The sequence below is a fragment of the Quercus lobata genome, chromosome 8, assembly GCF_001633185.2.
Source record: "Quercus lobata isolate SW786 chromosome 8, ValleyOak3.0 Primary Assembly, whole genome shotgun sequence".
Taxonomy (NCBI): Eukaryota; Viridiplantae; Streptophyta; class Magnoliopsida; order Fagales; family Fagaceae; genus Quercus; species Quercus lobata.
The window spans coordinates 50,365,891-50,388,692 of NC_044911.1; the positions used below are offsets into that span (position 1 = coordinate 50,365,891).

Here is a 22,802-nt window from a genome sequence, read left to right on the forward strand (position 1 = left end):
AATATAAAGCAGAGACCCTTGTATTTTATTACATATAATTAAATATTCAATCTTTCAGACTTTCACAAGCATTTTGCAATAAAATGGTCGGTAATGTAGTCCAGGGTCCACAAACCATGCATAGGAACAAAGCTGAAAGCCCAAGATGTACATACATATATAAGATGTAGATAACATCCTATTATTGGAAATATAAAAGAGCAAAGGGAATCCTAATCGACAACGATAGAGGACGCCATATATCCTTGTAATGGTAGTCACCCTTCACACCAAATGGTCTTTTTGTTGCAGAGATTTGCTTTTATTTATCACCAGTCGTTTCTTCTATTTTTCAGAGATTTTGATATGCAATCCGTTTGGAAACACCTAACCAGGTTTTCTGATTATGTCCCCTCCTTTGGTCACAGTCCACCTAATGGTTTCAAGAAGACCATTACACAATCATTTTTCATAGCATTTGAATTTGAATTTTTGAAATCAACATGTTTTGGGGTTAATCACTACTATTTACAGTAAATTATGAGAGCATTTATAATGTGTATAATAAATTTGAAAAATTTGCAATTAACATGCACTTTTTTTCAAAATTAATTTGAAGTGTACATCCTACATTTTAAATCAAAATTATGAGGTATTTGTAATATGCACCAAACTACAAAAAAAAATCCTTACAATCAATATACTAATTAATTTGAGGTGAATTACCTTTTAGATTAATTAGCATTTCCTGATATTTTCAACAAAGTTGTTCATAGTTTGAATCTCCCTCTCCCACTTAAGATAAATACAAAATATATATATATATATATATCTAATTTGATATTATTTTACCCAGTAATCCGATGACTCAAATATTAATCTAGATTGTGGATGACCAATATGTAAGTAATTTTGAATGAAGGTTGATTGTGAAATTTTATGCTTTATGGTGCACATTGCAATTGCTCTTGTGATTTAGAGTAGATAATACATTTTGTTGGGAAACTGTTTAAACTTCCTATTGTGACTAGATTTGTTATTTGAGTTTTCTTTGTGAAAAAGAAAATTAACTTAGTGACCATTCAGTTTCCTTCATGTAGAAGGAAAACCTAGTCATTGGTGTGGGAGGAAAATATATTATTTGTTAAAGAAGTAATAGGTATTCCTTGTCCAATAAGGAGTATAAATTGAATCCTTATATATAGAAAATTCTATATGGAATTCAATGACTTTGGCCAAAGGGTTAAGAGAGACAATAAATTGAGTTTCCACTACAAAGATTTGTCTAAGGTACACAAATCAAGGCAAATTTGAAGGTTTTAATTAATGTAGCAAAGTGAAAAAGATAGACTTGTGTGTGAGAGACAGAGTAAAGAAAACCATGAAATTAAGTTTCTTTAGTCATGAGACGCATGTTAAAAAAATTGGGTTTTCTCTATGTAGAGTTTTTGGGTATTATAATCATAGAGTTATAATATATTCATAGTGAAGATCTTATATGAGCTTGCATCAATTACTAAAAAAGGGATATTATTTTATTTGATATGAACTCAAGTTGGATATAAACTTGAGAAGATCTATAACAAATTTATAGTTGTTGTGAATTTATTTGAAGTTGTCAGTTGGTCCTTGGTTTTTTTTTTTTTTTTTTTTTTTAATTTTTTCTTTTTTCTAATTTTTCTTTTGATGAATGAGCAAAAATTTGTATTAGATCCAACCAAAACACTCAATGTTTAAACAGCAGGCCAATTTGGCCTTAATCAGCAGATGACAGAGTTTTCTACATAATGTTGGTGTTTTTGTGTGTAGTTGATTTTTTTTTTACTACCGGTTTGAGATATTACTTGGTAGTTTTTTTTTTTTTTTTTTTGGGGAAAGGTAGATGATTAAATAGTTTATTTTATCTTTTTTTTCCTTTTTATGAACAAAATCTGACACCTTTGGTCTGATCAATTGGCATGAAAAGGAAAACCGAATGATTATCAATTATATGTTAATAGTTAATACCTGTATTTTGTGATTAGGTAATGGAGAAAACTGGCCATCAGCAGCTTGGCAATGTCAGCTCCTACGCAAAGTCTCACTCCCCCACCAAAGGCCATGAAAGTTTTAGACCCTGCATGCAAGTCTTTTCCCTTTTCCCCCCATAACATTCAATTAGAACAAGAAAAGAAAACTAAAAATTTAATAGATTAACAAAAACTCTTAAGAAAAAATGCTTATTTAAATTTACCTTCCACCGCCACGGGTTGAATGCAAGGGGGTCATCGTATTCTGTGGGACTCAAATGAAGGACTGATGGAACCACCATAACAGTCCAGCCTGCTGGAATTGTATATCCTGTAAAATTACAATTCTCTATTCAACATCTGTTGCTTTTGGCTACACCAGGGATAACATGTCAAATGAAAATTAAAGGATTTTGGATAAATTCCTTAATTATGGCTTATGCTGTGTAACTTTATTTTTTATTTTTCTATTAATTTATGCAGTCTTTTTTAATTGGGTTTCATATGTCTAGTAGAAATGCAACATATATGATTCTATTCTGAAATTTCAATCAAACACCATCCATTTGATCATAAGAAACTTGAACTTGCCTTTCACTTCGACATCTTTCAGTGCTTTTCTGAAAATTCCTGGGACAATATTTGCCAACCTAACTGTTTCATTGATTACCTGCCAAAGTGACAAAGCAAATTTACTAATAAAAGAGACACTAGAAATCCTAAACCTAAAATATATATATATATATATATATATTTTAGGCTTAATCCAACTCACCATATGTGTAAATGTCATCGATTTATACTCTTGCCATGTAATTTCATCGTCTTCCTTATCTCGGCTTCTAAGAATGGTCTCATGCTCTTTCTACAATGCGATTAAGAAAATAATTAATTACCATTTTTGGCTATTTATTATTATTTTTTTCTGGGGGATAAACAAGCTTTATATTATTATTATGTAACACAAACCACTAATTCTGCTAGCACTTCAGGATGGTCAGAAATGAACTTAATAAGTAATGTCATGGCCGAGGAAGTAGTTTCGTGAGTAGCAAAAAGAAGCATAAAGACCAAGTCCACAGCGATTGCATCATTTAAAAATTTTTCCTCCTTCCTCACTTCCTCAAGTAAAAGGTCCAAGAAATCTTGGTGAGGTGTTGTAGATTTCTTCCTCTCTTCGAAAATATCCTTAATCACCTTTGTAGCATTCTTACGTCCCTGATTCATTTCAGTAATATTTGTTAAGCTGCTTCATTTAGTTTCCTTGAAGAGATATATACTGAGATACTAGTATATTATAATGATAAAACTTGGAAGAAATAAGTAGAAACCATAAAATTATTTGGTACTGTATATAAATTTTCTTTCCTTTCTAATTCCTTCAAAAAAAAAAAAAAATTTATTTCCTTTCATCAGTCATATATAACCATTTTTATAATAAGATGGATTTTTATTATTATTATTATTTTTTTTTTAAAGTTTGTACATATGTATTGTAGTGTGAACTTAGTACCTGTAAACATGCATGGTATGCGGTTCCCGGGATGTTCAAAGGAAAGGAGATAAGACCATCCATAAAAGCTTTGTAATTTTCTCTCAGCTTTCTTGAGGCCTTTGATTCATCATAACTTATCAGCTTTTTAGCAAAATACTCGAATATCATCTGCCAATAATTAAATCAATATTTTGGTAAAGCATGCATGAAAAAAAGTGTGGGGTTCACTGTGACATAGGTTGGAGTGCATTCATGAAATCAAAGAGTTTCGTCATATCAATTTTTACTAATTAAGTTATATTATGAAAATGTGAAATATTTCCTTACACTTATTTTACATGCACTCTTTATATATATATATATATATATATATATTTAGATTTAGATTTAGAGACGCACAAGTATATGAAGTCAAAACTAAGAGAAAATTCAATTAAATTATAAATTAGAGGCTAATTTTTTGCCATGTGTTCCATTGAATGTCTTAAATAAACATTTAAAACATTGTGAAAACCAAGGAGTCCAATAAAAAAGCTTTAAAATTGAAACACCATTTCACTATTTAATGGTTAAGAAATTATGGAATTCAAGGAGATTTTTCAAATTAGTTTAACTATTCAACTGTTCAGAAATCATGGAATTCTGGGAGATTGTGATTAATTAATTTTATCACCGTTTATAATTCTTATTTTATGGGGTTGTAGGTGGAAAGACAAATCCTTTGAAGAAATCCAAGTATGCGAAGAAAGAGTAGGGCAAGGTATATAGTTTTTGATCTATTGAAATCTCTTAAATTCATGTTTCCAAGGTTAAAACGTTGTTCCTTGATCTTTGTTTTAGTGCTCTGTTTCTCATCAGTGTCATTTAAATGTTTTTTGCTAGTATACATAATTGTATGTGCTGATATACATATTTTAATTTAAAAATGGGTGAAAACTGAAAATGTGATGTTCACTTTTAAAACATGTAAAGTGGATGTGGAATAATGAGGGTGATAGAATCATCGTTATCCCCATCAAGTTCTATTTCTATATGGAAATTTTCACTATTCCTGGTAAAAATTAAAGAGTATTTTGTAAGCCTCCTGCCAAATTAAGTCCCTTTATAGAGAATTAACTCTCCCAATAAGAATGAAGATGATTTACCTCTGAGGCTACTTCTTTGATGTCCACAGTGCCATGTCTAGCCCATGAATGAAGGTGTCTGCGAGTTGCTTCATTAATTTCATACATTAACTTTCCCTTTAAATTTTCAGGGCCAACAAGCTGTAGTATCAGGTTCCTGAGGTATTTGTGAACCATTCCATGATACGAGATCAGGCTTTGTTGCCCAAAAATTTCGTTAAAACTCTCTGTGTACGATATTTGGAACGACGTCCCCTCTTGTTGGAAAATGAAATGATTGATTTCTGGATCAGTTGATACCACCACATTCCGACCAACAAAATTGGTTTGAAACAATGACCCATATCTAGGAAATGAAAGAAATAAAAGACACATTTCCAGATTTATTTAAAACAAAGAAGAAATTCAAAAAAGTTTGACAGACCCATAAGACAAAATCATATAAATCAATATCATATCATATCATATGCATATGCTTAAAGGACCATCTATTATTTTCTAAAATTCATGAAATATTCACACATTAAAATAGTGCACATATGATTTGATTTATATATTCTAGCTAGCCAAAAGCTGGCCATTAGATCTATAAACGAGCTTAATTGGCGCTCAGGAGTTTATAATTTTTTTCGGAATACAAATCCAACGTGAGCTCATTGCCAAACTAGAGCATGTTTAAATTCCCTTTTTTTTTTGGGTCGAATAAGCTCAAGCTAGTTTACAAGCTGTTGGATTAACTTATTCTTTTCCCATATTATAAATTGTTATGCACTAGATTAATTGAATATTAATTGAGTATAAGCTTAGTCTCACATTAGGCATATACTAGATTGACTTGGACTTTATAAACAATTATAATGAATTTTAATTGTAATTAGACCAGTCATCTTGGACTATAACACAATACGCTTTTTCTTATCTCATTACAAATAGTATGTATTAGAGCCTACTGAGCTAGTAATCCCATATGAACTAAGCTACACTGTCCCATAGGGTGGGCCTTGACAAGGATGTGTGGGCCCAAATTGATTGGATATTATGTGTGTTGTGTGAGTTTATGTGTGTTGAGTTTTACTTTGAGCATATGCTAATAAGTTTACTTGGGCTTTACAAACATCTACTAGGAGTTATAGCGCACATGTGCCTAGTAATTTTCTTTGTGTCAATATTACACAATGAATACAATCTTTTTACCCTTCACAAGCAGTAATTAATAACTAAACTGTAGTTGAACTTAAAATGATTTTTGTTTATGGACTTACAAAACATAGATTCATTAATCTTGAAGTTAAAAATTATTATATAATTTTTACTACAAAATGGATTATTTATACTATTAATACAAATAATAATTTGATAACTTAATTATATATATGAACTTTTTATATGTATATATATAAATGTATAATTTATACTATCTACTAGAGAATTTTTTTTTTTCTTTGGATTGAACTTTTATGTGGTTCAGAAATACTCTTAAACCTTACATTTAACAGGGAAAAAACTTGAGAATAACTTGGTAAAAATATATCTTCAACTCTACTTAACATGACTACAAAAGATGACACTCTCCTACTAATCTACGTTTTCAAAATAAACTTATACACTTATAATAAAATAAAATAAGAAGCAAAAAATAACATAAAATAAAACTTATACAAATGATTTTTTTAAAAAGAAAATTATGACACTAAACAAAAAAAAATCTCATCACATGCGCAAAGCACATATAACGAGACTAGTATTATATATTTAATTTGAGTTTCATATTCACAAATTGGTTCACAATAATTTATTATGTTCAAGCACAACTTGTGCAATAGTCGAGCAACTCAAACCTTAGCTTAGCTTATTTATAAATATATAAAACTGAAGTCTTCTTATTTTTGGTTGACCTCATAATATTGTACTGTGTGCATAAGTTTTTGAGGTTACACAATTTTACTTGTTATTATTTTAACATATACTTTTAACTTGAATTTAAATTCATTATTTATATATTTAAACACTCAATTAAATTCTTGATACATTATATTTAATTTCTTCGAATGGTATACTATATAATTCTATATTCAAACATAATCATAATAAATACATAATAATGCTAGAATATATATATATATATATAGGTTTCAAATATATATATATATATATATTCAATTATAATAAATATATATAATAATCAAATTTCTGATAAAACATAAAATAGTAAAAAATATATATTATAATGAACTTTTCTATATATTGCACCGGTTTCCAACTAATTTGTTAAATAAATGAACATAGATAAGTAAATTTTTAAGCAAGTTGGGGTTAGTTATGAACAATTTGATTTAATAAACATATTGTGATTGAACTAAGTATATAAAAAGAGTATAATAGTCTCAAGATATTCCCCCCCCCCCCCCCGGCTTTTTGCTTTTGAGAACGTGCGTACTACACTATTACTGATATGAAACACTGCCATGGCAAACCAACCTACCAAGTAATATTTGAAAAGTTCCTGTGTATTCTAAGAGAATCAGAATATTCAATATTGTTCTTCTGAAAAAAGAAGAATATTCAATATTGCCGTGATATATATATTTCCATTCTTTTCCTGACAAAAGGTGGAATATCATGCAAAGAATAGGGAGAGAAGAACTCAATGGTTTCCCTAATGATGGGAAAGCCCATTGAACCAAGAGGCAGTTTCCCATTGCAGTACTTGGGGTTCATCTGGGTGTAAATCCAATGGCCGAACTTAACTAGTACTTGGGGTTCTTTGCCAGGAATTGTTTTATGAGAAGGAAGCAACTTATGAAGACAAAGATGGTCTGGGGAGTTACTACTTATAGAGATCGATGAATTCAAATTTCAGGGCAATTTAATATTTTAATATTTTTTTTGTCAATTAACGTACACAGTTGGTCAATGATCGATGTTAGCTGAGAAGGAGTGGCGTAAGGGGAAATTATTTGTTTTGATCAAAAATCTTATGTGAAGGTTTTTTTATTAAAGAAGTTAAAGAGATAATTTTTTATTAAAGTTGTTACGAAATAGGAAAATGAGATAATTTAAAAATATATATTTTTTAAATGTCCTATTTTCAAAAAACATTAATATCGAGAAAAACAAAGCTTTAGAAACACAATAGTTTTACAACAATTTCATAATAAAACCTAAGTTAAGTAAAAAAAATAATGTTAATAATAAATTTAAATGAGAATTAATAATAATTTATCATTTAAAATTTGTTGTGAAAATATTATAACTACTCAAAAAATAAAAAAAAAAAATCTAATTTTTGCTTTATTTTCATCGAAAAACCTTTGGGCTTTGCACTTTTAGATTTTACGGTGGGAAGATCTCTTCTTCATTCTAGAAAAATCACTAGCCACACAACAGATTCGCATCTGAACAGATACCAAATAGGTAACACCTTAGCAGCACCCACCACAGGTGAGTCTTGGACTCTTTAGCCTTTTCTTTCTCTTCTCTCTCTCTCTGTGTGATTTCTTGAATCTTGATCTTGGTTTGTTGTTTTATTTTTATCTTCTTTAGTTCTTTGTCCCATGGTCCTAGGTCCTATTCTAGTGGTCTCACAGAAGTTTAAACTTTAAAGACTTAAGAATTATGCGGACACAACTTTTGACACAATTTTGTGTCATAATTTGCCACATGACAAGTTGTGATTGGTAAGGGTATGCCAAGCATAATTCAAGACTTAAAGTCTAGACAAGATTTTTTTTTTTGTCAAATTTGAGATAACAATTTGGTCCATGTCCTACACCTATGGTTTGTCTTCAAAACCAAGAGCTTTACCATTAGCAATAGTGCAATACTACTTAGAATCTCAATACTTTCATGTATGACTTTTCTTTTCTGGGCGTGATACATCATACATGTTTCCCTTTCTTTTTGTCTTTCTTAGAACATCTCCAGCCGACTCTCCAAATTTTTGTACTGTTTGGAAAGTAAACAGTTACATTTACCTTTTACCTACTTAGTTTTTCAAATACGCTTTCCAACAAACTCTCTATCTTTTCTCTATCTCAATTAAATATTATTTCTTCTTTCATTCTTTATTCTCTCTTTAATCTTTCTTTATTCTTTTTTTAATCTTTCTTTACTTATTCCCAACTATATTTTCTAACTCTCAACGGGTAAAAATTTTTAAATTGTGGTTGGTCTTTTTTTTTTTCAATGGATCTCTTGAAGCACTAGAGATAACAAATAATATAGCCATGAGTTGTTAGTTTTTATTTATTCATTATTATTCACTAATTTATCACAAGCCTTTTTTTTATTTTTCTAAAATGGAAAAAAAAAAAAAAAACGATACGTCATTTTCATAACAAATCACATTTGGTAAGTTCTTATTGGTTCTAATTTGAATCACAACTTAAATTACTTTTTTGCCTATTCATAACAACCAATAACAACCTACTATTTAGGATTTATTGTGAAAATGTTGTAAAAATATTATAGAATAGCATCCCTAAAAAAATATATATCTGATCATAAAATTTTTGTAATTAATTATCATTAACCCAATTTTCCACCACACACATACACACCACTTTTTACAACCCATTGTTTCCACCACACACACACTCCACTATAATTACAAACCAATTCTCCACCACATACCAAAAGTTAAAGATTAAAAAATATCTTCATCTCAAACTCAAAGACTCAAACAGAGAGAGGATTTCAGCAAAAAAAAGAAAAAGAAAAAAAAAGAAACACAGAGAGAGAGGAAGACCAAGCGACAAAGATGGCGAGGAAGACGATCATGGAGATCGGGTGCCAGAGGAGGTTGAGGAAGAGGATGAGGAGTGTGATGAGCGTGTAGTTCATGTAGTACAGATGGGTCTTTCTCCACAGCCGATTTGCTCCGCTTCCACAGCTGCTTGTCCTCCTCCTTACGGCCGACAAAATGCGGTTTTTTGCTTTTATTGTTTGGATTTCATTAGGCTTATGAGAAAGATTGTTTTTGTGTTTCAAATCTTTCGATTGGGTTTTGTGTTTTTGTTTCGATTGTGGTATGTTTTAGTTTGTAACCGTTGAGATAGAGAAGCAAGAGAGAGTGAAGAACGAAAGAGAAAAGGGATGAGAGAGAAAGAATCATTATTTTATTCAACCACTGATTATTTTAAGAGTGAAATATGTTTGGAGTAGCTATAGTAAGTGCTACAGTGCTCTCTAGCTCAAGAGAGCTATTGTAGCAAATCTTAAAAATAAAAAATAAAAAATAAAAAAATAAAATGAAGAGAGATAGAGAGATTGTTGGAGCTTGATTTTTCTATGTTTGCTCTCCAAATAAGGCTTTAGAGAGCCTATTGGAGATGCTCTTTTTTATTTATTTATTTATTTTTTTTGGGTTTAACTAGATGTTGTTGTTGTTGTTGTTTTTGTTTTTTTATATATATATTTCTTTTGTATTGGGAATGATTTTTATTTTTAGGTGATTTCCCTTTTTTATAAAGAATAAAAATAAAAATGTGTAAGATGAGTTCCACATGCATGTAAGGGGAAATTTGTAGAGTGGCTCTACTACTAATTTTCCAGTGATTATTTAGAGGGCTAACCTTATTTGAGAGGATGAGATACCTAATAACTTTTTTTTTTTGGATATCTTTGATGTTTTGTCAAGCTACTCCTGACAATTATATATATATATATATATATAGTCATATTGACAAAAATAAGTAAACATAATCAAACTGTTGCTAAGACAAATGTGGCAATGCACTTAGATAATGGATAAAAATTAAGTTTATAGGCACTGAAAATTTCACAAAAATTTCCGTCCTATCTCAATTTTCTCTATGTAATGACCCTAAATAAAGGAGTGACAATCCTATGTGAATTTTTTGGTGCTTGTAGTAGAATTAATTGATAGAAAAATTATTAGGTTTGTCTAACAGAGTTCTCCCCAATCATATTCTATATAATAAAAGTTGGGCTTAAAAGTCATTATAGTGCCAATTGGTTTTACCAAATTGTAGATTTTTTTTTTAATTTTTAATTTTTAGATTTAAAAATATATATAATTTTTCTTCTCCTATAATTTCTAAGTTGATAAAAATCTTAATTTGATTACAATCCAAATTCTTCATCTAATAATTTTCTAATTATAATGTATAAGTTGAAAAAAAATTAATTAAAAAAAATAGCAACAAAAAAATCTTACACGTTAATCTTACAAGTTTTAGATTTAGATTATTTAAAAAATAGTTATAATTGCATAAATTTTATTAGATTTAGTAAAAGTAGATATAATTTTTCTTTTCTTATAATTTTTAAGTTGATAAAAATCATAATTTGATTATAATCCAAATTCTTCATTTAATTATTTTCTTATTATAATATATAAGTTGAAAAAAATCTTAATTAAAAAAAATTGCAACAAAAAAATCTTAAACCCTAACGTTTAATAACAAAAACAAAAGCACACGTAAAAAGAGGTAGTAGTACACGTTTTTTTTAATTATAATAGAATGATAATTAATGATTAATATATTAGTATATACATGTTTTATTTTTTTATTTTTGAGAAGTAGTACAGAACTACACATCTTAGATTTTTTTAAAAAAATAGGTATAATTTTTTTTTTTTCTTATCTTCTTCTCCTATAATTATATTATTACACATAAAAAGAAAATAGTGTTTTCAAAACACAATAAATTTTTTGAGTGTAGAATTTATTAAAATAAACTTGCAAGACAAATGGAGAAAGGTATGCAACTCTCTCTCACTCTCATACCCACAGTTGAACAAAGTGGAGAAAGGTATGCAACTCTTTCTCTCTCTCATACCCACAGACTACAGTTGAATATAATGGATGCATTACTTTTTTATTTTTCTTCTTTAGTGGAAGATCTTTTAACTATTTAGTGGTTTGAGTAATTCTTAATAATTTACTGAGTGCTGCATGTAATGTATTGGATGAATTTTAGAGTCTAGACCACCTTACTATAGGGACTTCGTCGATAATAATTTAATGAGTCTATGTTGTTAGAAGTATTGATTAAATGATTAAATTTATCATATCCAATTGGTAATTTAATATATGTAATACATTTAACAATTTGATATTATTGTCTATTGATAGTTAAGATGCATAGACAAACAATAATTTGCGATCACTTATTCAATTAATATTGCAACTACTACCAATAATTCAACAAAAGGGGTGACATCACATCACAAAGGTGGCTTCGATACTAATTAAGTCAAAAATTGCAAACTGGATCCGTTTAGAAAGATTGGAGTTGATTATGTTATGTATGCGTGTTTATTTCTCTCTTTTTTTTTCTTTTTTTTTTTTTTTATAATTACCAACTTAATTATATCATCAATATCTTATGTTATGTTATGTATGCGTTGTTATGTTATGTTATGTTATCATCAATTCACACTTAAACATTTCTTGGGATATAAATTGCACGCTCTAGAAAAAAAGGGACCTTTATTTTCTAACATTGAGTTCACTTTGGATATATATATATATATATATATATATATGTGTGTGTGTGTGTGTGTGTGTGTGGGGGGGGGGGGGGGGGGGTGGTGTGTGTGTTGGAAGAAGTTGGGTTTCTTGGTGGCAAGCCAATTCATTTTCCAGTTTAGCAAAATTTGCAGTTATCTCCTAATGATGGAGACTTTATTCGATGCTTGAACCTTTTTATTTTTATTTTTTTGGGATAAATAATCGATGCTTGAACTTACAGAAACAGAAGTTTAATACATTTACTCTAGCTTACCGCTACTTGTCCATAGATTTCCATTTTAAGTAATACTAGCTTTAATCAATTTATACAGCTCCTCGATCTAAGATGTAAATTTCATCACCGACACTGGGCGATGGTTTGCCTTAAAACACTTTTTTTTTTTTTTTTTTTTTTGAGGAACAGCCTTAAAACACTTTGCATGTGTTCTTCGCATATTAATTAATAGGCGTTGTTCACATTCAAGTTGTGAAGAAAACTAACAACGTGAAGATGGAGTAGTTCCAAAGGAAGAAGATTTGCTTTTATTGACTATGAATTGTAGTCTAGAATAGTACTGATCTTTCATGTATTATTGTACTCTATATGTAGGTATATTCCTGTATTAAGAAATTTAAATTAATCAAAATTTAATAAAAAGAGAACTTGAATATATTGAGTTATTGTCTAGAATAAAAATACAAATTCAAGAAGTTTTACAAGCTTCTTCTACACGCTTTTATATTTTGAAATTATTACATGATAATTCATTGTCAATTGTCATTAAGTTTTAGCAAAAAGTAGATGTCAAATAGACCCTAAATGTTTACTTAACTAATCAAATTCTCGAACAATTACTAACTTTACTATTTTTTTTTTTTTTTAATCTTGAATCGCTAACTTTATATCAAAAAGTTATTATAATATAATAACAATATCCACACATGTAACAAATGACCCTCTATATTTTATAATTATTAAATTATATAAAGTTATATAAATATACACGCAGACATTAACACAAATAACATTGTAACAAAAACAAAGCACACACAATCAATATCATGCAGACACACATGATCACACACATACAATATAAATGTATGATAAAGAGAGATATTCACAAAGTTACAAATACTCACTCTTTACTCTTAGAGTTTGAGAAATTGAGATAGTCTGAGAAAGAAGAGAGATGAGATAAAATTCATGAGAATAAGATTAGATAGAGAATGAATAATCTATGAGTTGTGTTATTGTTTGGTTTTGAGTTGAGCTAATTTGTGATTAGGGTGTGCAAGATTTTAGCCATGGAGTGCAACAAATCTTGTTGCTCCTGAGCACATAGTCATTCCCACCGAATGTACCTAGTATTTGATGGGTATAAGATTTTCTCCCCTTTGATCAATTGTTTGATGCTCTCCAGAACAGACTCATCCAACATATCCCCTAATCAACCTCCCATGAGCACCGTCCAAAGTGAGTCTTCCCAACCCCATGGATGACCATGGTGCCGCATAGTGGCGACTCCAGGAATTTTATCTAGGGTGTTCCTATTCCACTTTGAAAAATTTTCAAGTCATTTCAATCTATTTCGGGTGTTTCGGTAAATACCGGCCGAAATTCAAGATTTGGCCTTAAAAAAAAAAAAAAAAAAAAAAAAAAATCTTAAAACCAAAACAAATTTGCATTCTGTACACCAAAAAAGCTCAAAAGGAAAAAAAAAATGAAAAGAAAATAAATGAACAAAGGTACCTGTACAATAAACTATAAGTTTATTTGAAATATTAATAAAATTATTAATTATTATTGTTTAGTTGTTTCATAAATTTGTTTGTCTTTTATAAACTATAATTTGTTGTATTGTTGTTTCATTAATTATTAAATTATGTCTAACATAATTTAATTTGTTTATTTTTTATAATGTATTAGTTAATTAAATTATTAATTATTGGTATTTAGTTGCTTCCTTAATTTTTTCTTAGGCGAAACTACACTATTAGTTCCTGAAGTTTGTTCTGTGTGCGCAATTGGTCCCTCAAGTTTGAAGTGAACACAATTAGTCCCTTAAGTTTTAAAACTGAGTTATATTGGTCTTTTTACTAATTGTTGTTAACGGTGTTACTTACGTGACTAACGGAATAATGACTTGACATATTTTTTAATGATGTGGCATATTTTTTTATGACGTGGCATGTTTTTAATTAAAAAAAATTATAGAAAAGCTGTCAGATTCCAAAATATCCAGACATTAATTTCTTTCCTTACAACCTTCTCTTTTTTCTTTTTCTTTTTTCTTTTTTTTTTTCTCTCTAGATTCATAGATAACCCAGATACCCACTCGTGTGCTCCTTTCCTTCCCTCTCTTTTTCTATCACCCATTAATGCTCTCTTTTTTTTTGGTCAAACATTAATGCTCTCTTATTGATAACTTCAACCCCTTCTTAAAAACATTTCCTATATATCCCACATGTGTTACCTACACCAATTTTCACTGTAAAAACTGAAACTTTTTCATGGCAGTCTTTCTATACTCATTTCTCTTTGTGGTTTTCTCTATCACCCTTTTCTTCTTTCTTTGTTCCTCACGTTGCCGGAGGCTAAGATTGCCACCTGGGAATCTTGGGCTTCCCTTTATTGGTGAGACTCTGCAGCTTATTTCAGCTTACAAGACTGAGAACCCAGAACCCTTTATCGATGAGAGGGTGAACCGGTTCGGCCCCATATTGCACACTACTATTTGGAACAATTTGAAGCATAGGTTATTTGATGTTACTATTTTGAACATGTAAATTTAGTTACTAATTTTTTAATTAAAACATGCCACATCATTAAAAAGAAAAGTGCTAAGTCATTGCTCCGTTAGTCACGTAAATAACACCGTTAACAGTAGTTAGTAAAAGGACCAATACAACTCAATTTTAAAACTTAAGAGACTAATTGTACTCTCTTCAAACTTGAGGGACCAATTGTGCACACAGGGCAAACTTCAGGGACTAATAATGATTCGCCTTTTTCTTATCTCTTTCTCTCATTAATTTTTTAGCCTAACATGTCTTTCTCTCATTGGTAGAAAATCTACCACCTATCTTCAAATTATTATTTTTTTTTTCATCTCATTAGTTCCTAAGCAGGTTGTATACAGCTAGCTTGCACTTTAGTGGATGGAGACTTTTGACTTGACTTTTCACTCGTACGTGAATGACGCATTGGAGAAAGCCCTGCCAGAGGAGCTAGTGAAATCTTTGAAGGAGGAGGGATCATTGAAGGCGGGATCAATCTGGGTCTAGGTGGATGTGGAAGAGCTGGATTTAGAAGAAATAGATTACGAAAGGCTAAAGCTGAAGAAAATTTCTTTTGTGTTAGAAGAGCAGGTTAGTGCAATGAAAGATTTTAAGGGGAAGAGAGGATTGGATTTGGAGGGATCGATCATCTGGGTATATATGGAAGAGGTGGATCTAGAAGAAGTAGATTATGAAGGGCTAAAGCAGAAAATTTCTTTGGTCTTTAGTTTCCACTTTTCACTTCTCACTTTTCAAGCTCTCTCTGGTCTCTAGTCTCAAGACTCTTCTCCAGCTGCCCCTGTCATCACCGTGTCTCTACCTCTATTGGCTCACTGACGGAATACCAACGCCTTATGGCAACACAACGAAGCTGGGCTTTTTTTTTGGGCTTGTTCTATTACAATTTTTTTTTTTTTTTTTTAAGATTCTCTGTTACAATTTTTTTTTTTAGATTTTAGTTCAAAATTTGTTTGGCATAAAACTTTTGAGGGTGTTCCTGATACGGCTGATTAGGCTTGAGGGTGTTCCTATTTTTTTTTAAGGGTAAAAAAATAAAAAAAAATTAAATTTTTATATATAAATTTTTTTTTTTCAAGTCGGTGTTCCTGGGAACACCCTGAACTCTATGTGGCGTCTGCCGCATATGGGAACTTCAAACCTCCCACGCAAGAAATCAGCCCACTTGCTGCGGCTCTTAGAACCTAACTTTCTTTATATAACTAGTATAATGCCCATATGATACACGGTTTAATTAAAAAATTATATATAAATAAATTGAAACTATATTAATAATTAGTGAGTCAATTGAAAATGATACTCATATCAAACGTTCCCATGGTATACGAATTTACCAAGTAATTTCAAAAGTTCCTATGTATTCTCAAAAAATCAGAATATTGCAATGGTATATTAAATGTTACCTTGTCATTCTCTTCCTGACAAAAGGTGGAATATCATGCAAAGAATAAGGAGAGAAGAACTCGATCGTTTCCCCAATGATGGGATAGCCCATTGAACCAGGAGGCAATTTCCCATTGCACCTGGTTTTCGCCTGAGTATAAATCCAGTGGCTGAGCATAACAAACAAAGCTGTAACGCACATAACAAGCACCCACATCTTTTCCAGGAATTGTTTTAGCTTTATGAGAAAGAAGCAACTTCTGTAGACAAAAATGGTATGGGAAGTTACTTATAGAAGCCGATGCAATCAATTTGCTTTGTTATTTATTTATTTTTTATCAATATCCTTCTATAGTCAACAGATGTTAGGTTGCATAGATGTTAGCTTTGTCCTCTTTAGAAGTGGTGTAATCAATTCCACCGCCCTCTCATATGAGTATAAAATACATAGTATTTCTGATGCATGCATCTTCCCTCTCACACAGTGACAGAGCTAGGAATTTATCTTTGGAGGGGGCCGAATAGAATATAAGATAATAATTAAATCATTTGAGCTTTAAAATTAATCGCTTCAAGTTCCACCATTGACAATCCAAAAGAATGCTCTTTTGGTTCAATCACTAAAAATTTAGAAGAACGCTTATTAGATGTCAAAGTTTTTACATTAAAACTTAGAAGTGTATTATTTTCTGAATTATTATCTTTCTTTCTTTTGAAGAATGAATTAATGATTATTATCTTTGCCCATATTATCAATTAAATTATAACCCACTAAGTATAATGACTGAGATTCAACAAATACCAATAGTAGACAAATTGTTTTTCAAATTGCAATGTCTAAAATGCTCATAAAAAATTTAAATGTATAAAAAATCTTATTAAATACAACTAATTAAATTTTATAGTATTATTTTAGATATGATATACTGTAGTATATTATATTCATTCATAATGTTATATAATATAAAATACTTCAACAACAAATAAGCATAAAAAGGAAAAATCATATGGCCCATACCTAACCACTTGTGTGGGTATTATCAATTGCTTTTGAAGACTTCAAGTTCAACGATGCACGTGGTAGAGGCAACAGGCAATTGATAAGTGTTTCTTGGTTGGGCAAAATGTAACACTCTAGTACTCTACTTCGTAAACAATGGAAGAACCAAAGAAGTAATGAAAAGAAAAACAGAAGAAAAAAGAAGAAGAGCAGATCAGATTAGGATGCCAGAGACTGAGAAAAGTGTGAAGATTCACTTGTTATGGTTGCCACCGCTGCATCATGCGTATGCTGCTCTATTGCTTTAGGCACGTTGGAATGAGATTCTAGTGGACTTGTGGCGATGGATGAAAAGCTAGAAACCCTTTTTTTTTTTCTCATTTTATTTTGTAAGATAATTGTTGAAATATCTGTATGTTTATTGTAAGTTTGTGAATGTTTGGTTCTTGCATATCTATTACTTAAAATTTTTCAAATTTGGTTTGGATGACTCATAGTTTGTATATCTAATATTTTTTTTTCAAAAATTTGGGGGTGGGGGTGGGGGAAGCCCCCCTCAGCCCCAACGTGGCTTCGCCACTGCTCTCACATGAAGGTGGACCCCACACTGGGGTCCACCTTCATGTATCGAAAACACCATATACCACCTCATCATATGAGGGTGATGGGCAAAGTTTGTAGGGTGGCCCTACTACTAATTTTCTTGTTATAATGTGGAGGGCTAACCCTATTTGTGACACTGGCGGCTCTACAGCCAGCCCAGGGGGTTCAAATGAACCCCTTGGCTTGGCCCAAAAAAAAAAATTATATATAATTTTTTTTTTTTTAACCCTTAAAATAAAATTTCGAACACCCTAACTCTAAATTTTGTTTAAACCTAATTGAAATAAACTTGAAATATGATCAAATTATGTTATTTTCACAATATTTTTACAATAAAGGTTAAGTGACAAATTGTAATTGACTTTTTATCTAAACCCAAAACTGACATCACTTTTTTATATTCCTTTAACAACTTGTCATCTAGATTTTATTGTGTAAATGTTTTGTCAGTAGCACTACTCTTAAAATTGCTCATTTGTTAAAAAATAAATAAACCTTCTTTACTATTGATGGTAGAATGAAACTATTTTTTCTTCTACTTTTCTTCTTCATCAACAAAAAATTACACCACTTGTATAACCAAGTGATCTGTATTTACATCTATGATTCTTTTCTCATTCTCTCTTTCTCCCTTCCATATTTTCTTTCTATCTTATCAAGTATTTTGATAAGTGTTCTACAGTTTTTTGAGTCTAAAAGGTATTTTAATGCTTGCTTCAATTTCAAGAGAATGACCACACGTGTGGTTAAAAATCCATATACTTCAAAAGCAAAATCTTATATAAGTTACTATTTATTTTCCTTAGTTTAACGTTTACTTTCAGACTTACTCTTAGATGTGTTACTATTCTTCTTTATCATATATTTTTATTTAATTGATATTACATATGATTATAATAAATTATTATTAATTTGACAAATATTATGATTAGTTATTTATTTATATTTATTTATGCATTCTATCGTTGTTTTCTTACCGATCTTTAAACTATTAATAATTCTTTTATACTATTTTACAATATAATTGTATTGTATACTGTGGAGGCCATTTAATTAAGAGATATTGTTAAGGCTGTACTAGTTGGGCTTATGGCCCAATCCGAGGACATTGGACCATCCAAGGATGTTCAGATGAAATTATAAGGGGAACGGAATAAAGAGAAGAGTAGAAATAATAAGAGATAAGCCCAATGAATGTCCGAGGAGAAAAGCCATCTCGGTACCTAGCATCCGAGGTCAGTAAGAGTACCATATCATCATGGACCTTCTTCAAAGTTACATCACAAATAAGGGTTGGATGTTGGGCAAAGGGTAGAGAAAGGAAAAGGGCAAACAAATATCTTTAAAGGCTGCTACCTCCGCATTAAATGACTCTCAACCAATTCTTTGGCCGCATTAATGTGGAAGTGATGCCTGAACAGTGATCAAACAGCCTTACAGCTACTAGTTGATGATTCTGGGAGGTGCTGGATGGGACAGAAAGGAGTTCCCCGAATCTAACCTACACGTGTGTGGTAAGAATGATCCCAAGATTATAGTATATAACATAGGAAGATGTACTAAAAGAGGAGGTGGGAGAAAAATCAGGAATGGGAGAGGACAAGATTGTGTATTCTCGTATAATTTTATTGTTGAACCAGACAATATAATATAAACTCCTCGAGTTATTCCGAGGACAGATTTTCTAATCCTACTTGTGTCTAACAGTCTTAAATTATCAAATTTGATCATTTTTCTTCTGGAATAGATCTAGTTCTTTCATCTACGCTCTACAAATTTATTGTTTGGGCCGCTTGGGTTTGAGCCCAATCCTATTTTGGGTCCAATCCAATTTCAGTCCTTACATATACTATTTAGAATACTATGTTAGATTATTGTATGTAACATGACAATTGTATATACAAATAATAATAATAATAATAATAATCATTTTATTTTTTACTCCCCCACAACAAAATCCTAACTCAAGACACTATTGACCCCCTAAAAGAAAATCTTGGAGCTGCCACTGATTTGAGAGGTTGTGATACACCTAGCAACATTATTGATATTGTGATACACCTAGCAACATTATTGATATTAAGAACAAAGAAAATCCTAACTCAATCACTTTTTTTTGTAGTGATTGTCAAGTCACTCCTAATAACAGTTACCTTACTATCGATGGAATCTGAGTTATTGACAAAGAAAATTATCTTTGTTCTTATATGCTACACATCATAATGTCCACACTTTGTGATTGGTGTGTAGACTAATGATCTCAACGCATACCACAAGTTTTTTGTTTTTCATCGGTTGGTAAGATGGGTTGGGTCATACAAATGAGAACTGAGTACATATTTGTCATATAAAAAAAAAAAAAAACGTGGCTAGTGTTACACACTAGGATTGAGTGTTACAGATTTTTCATATGAATGCATTGGGAATTTGGGACAACTAGATTATACATTGCATTTATATAGCACTTGAAACTCTCATCGTACATAAATATGGATGTAAATTAGTTTAGTTATATATATAGACGTAAATCGTTTTTAAGAGAAATTTAATTAATTGTTTATCCTCATTTTATAATTGCTTAAGTGCACGACAATATCCTTTAAAATTCCAACTGAGGTTGTGTATAAACTGACATTTATAGGAGATGCAAGTAGGTTATGAAATTTTAGGCAATAACCTGACTTCAAAAGAGTGTAATAAATATATTATGATATTCTCTAATTTAATTAAGTGCATGGCAATAGCCTTCAAAATCCCAATTGAAGTCGTGTGTAAGGTGTCTTTTATAAGATATGCAAGTAGGGTACGAAATTCTAGACAATGATCCAATTTAGAAAATTAAAACATGTTAAATCCGATTTTTGATCGATTGAGTCTTTGTCAAAACTTGGAGAAAATAGATAGAAATGATTAAACGACAGTTAAAAAGTATACAAAGTGTATGCCTTCTCTGAGTTGCATATTCACACTTCAATCTTGAATATTAAATGACTCAACTCATGAATTATTACATTGTCATGAAATTTGTTAACTAAAAAACTTAACCAGCAACTTTCCCAGACAAGTTGCTACCATAGCTTAGAAATCTAAGACAATTTCTTCAACACATTAGGATTCCTTTTCATTTGAAATAGATCATTTCATGATATAAGTTAAATATTACAAATTTAAATGTATATTTAATGTTATATAATTTAAAATTTTAAATAAGGAGACATTTTATATACTATTAACGTGTAATAGACTTTCTCCATTTCAAGTGAAATGGTGAGAATCTTCTTCTCTATTCAACCTATGGCTTATTCAAAAAATGGTTGAATGATACATGTAATCGTCTTTGCACTTACGTTTCTCATCTGAATATGGTTCTGTTTATTTTTTAGTACAAACAATTATCATCATGACTTCCTGGATACGCCTTATCAATTGTAGCAACAACAAATGAAATTTATTCTTCTATTGAATTGTGTTCTGCAAAAGTTCATTTAGGGGTACGTGTGAACTGTGAAGTATACCAATATATACCTTTTATCTTTATACTTTGATAAAATCAACTATACCCGTTCACCATCCAACCATTTCATTCTCCCAAAAAAAAAAAAAAAAAAAAAAAAATCACAATTTTGGAAAAGATGCAATCCAATTTCACGTGTGGGTGAGAGTAATTTTGATGTGTGAACTGAAGAGTGATGATGTATCTAAAATGTTATTGGAGGGTTTACATTGAGTCTTTGTTGAATTTATCCTGACAATTTAGTATTTCAAAATACACAACCTCTTTGGTATTATAGTCTTAATTGGAATAATCGTACATGTTAGACAAATTTAGATTTTTTGATAAATTAACTACAATATATACAATATTGTGTAAATTGCTAGTTTATTAATGTGATTGTGAAAGCCCTGTAAAAATCTAATTTTTACTACATGGTATATACTCAATGTAGATGATATATCATATATTGATGATATACATTGGCGGAGCCATAAATTTTTTCTAAAAACTCAACTTTGCTAATAAAGTTCTAAACTTAGGGTGTGTTTGTATTCGCGTTTGCTGCGTTGCGTTTTACTTTCTACGTTTTCTCCTTTTTTCTTTTTTTTTTGTTCACGCGTTTTCTCCCTCACAAGCGGCTACTGTTCATGTACTGTACATGAACAGTAGCCGCAACATTTGACCAGTTTTACGTGAACAGTGCATTCGTGTACTGTTTACGGACCCACAAATTTCATTTTTTATCAATTTTTTCATTAAAAATGGGTCCCACGATACTATTCACACATTTAAAAATTATTTTACTACAGTATTTTCAGTTTTCAGTTTTCAGTTTCAGCAAAATAAGTTCTTTCCAAACACACACTTAATAAAATAAAAAAATAAATAAAAAATCATGATTAAGTGAGTGTTTGGATAACTGAAATGATCCTGCATCTGGCGTTTTGCCTCTTTTTTTTTTTCACACGTTTTCATTTTTTTGTAGACAAAGTGCACTGTTTATTACTGTTCACACACTATTTACACATTGTTTAAGCACTATTCATGGGACCCACAACCACTTTATTCAAAAAAAATATTAAAAATTGGTCTCATAACACTATTCACATATTTAAAAATTATTTTGTTAAATTTGTTCTCAGTTTTCAGTTTTCAGTAAAATAAATTGTATTCAAACAGATCCTAAAAAGTAAAGTGGGTGCAATCAAACAAAACCATATAATCAAATAGATAATTGCAAGCTAAGTTACTTATTATTATTATTTCTGTATTATTACAAAGTTAAGTTACTGAGTGTGTATATATGTATATAAACAAGGTTGGAAACCACTATCGGAAAATAGAAAAGAAAAAAAAGCTAGAAACCACTAATCTAAACCTCATTAGAGTTAACACTTGACACTAGTAACTTTTTCACTTAGAAATCACCAGTTTAGTAC

General features: G+C 30.3%; 1 protein-coding gene across 1 annotated transcript; it reads right to left on the reverse strand.

Annotated features, from left to right (window-relative positions):
- Positions 1–216: 216 nt before the first annotated feature.
- LOC115958216 (cytochrome P450 87A3-like) lies at positions 217–16,442 on the reverse strand. Its single transcript, XM_031076614.1, has 9 exons — positions 16,285–16,442; positions 4,629–4,953; positions 3,502–3,651; positions 2,958–3,206; positions 2,764–2,853; positions 2,580–2,658; positions 2,213–2,319; positions 1,987–2,114; positions 217–412 (listed from the first exon to the last, which is right to left on the reverse strand). The coding sequence occupies exons 1-9, from the start codon at positions 16,440–16,442 to the stop codon at positions 367–369; spliced, it is 1,332 nt and encodes a 443-aa protein (XP_030932474.1). The 3' UTR covers positions 217–366.
- Positions 16,443–22,802: the final 6,360 nt, after the last annotated feature.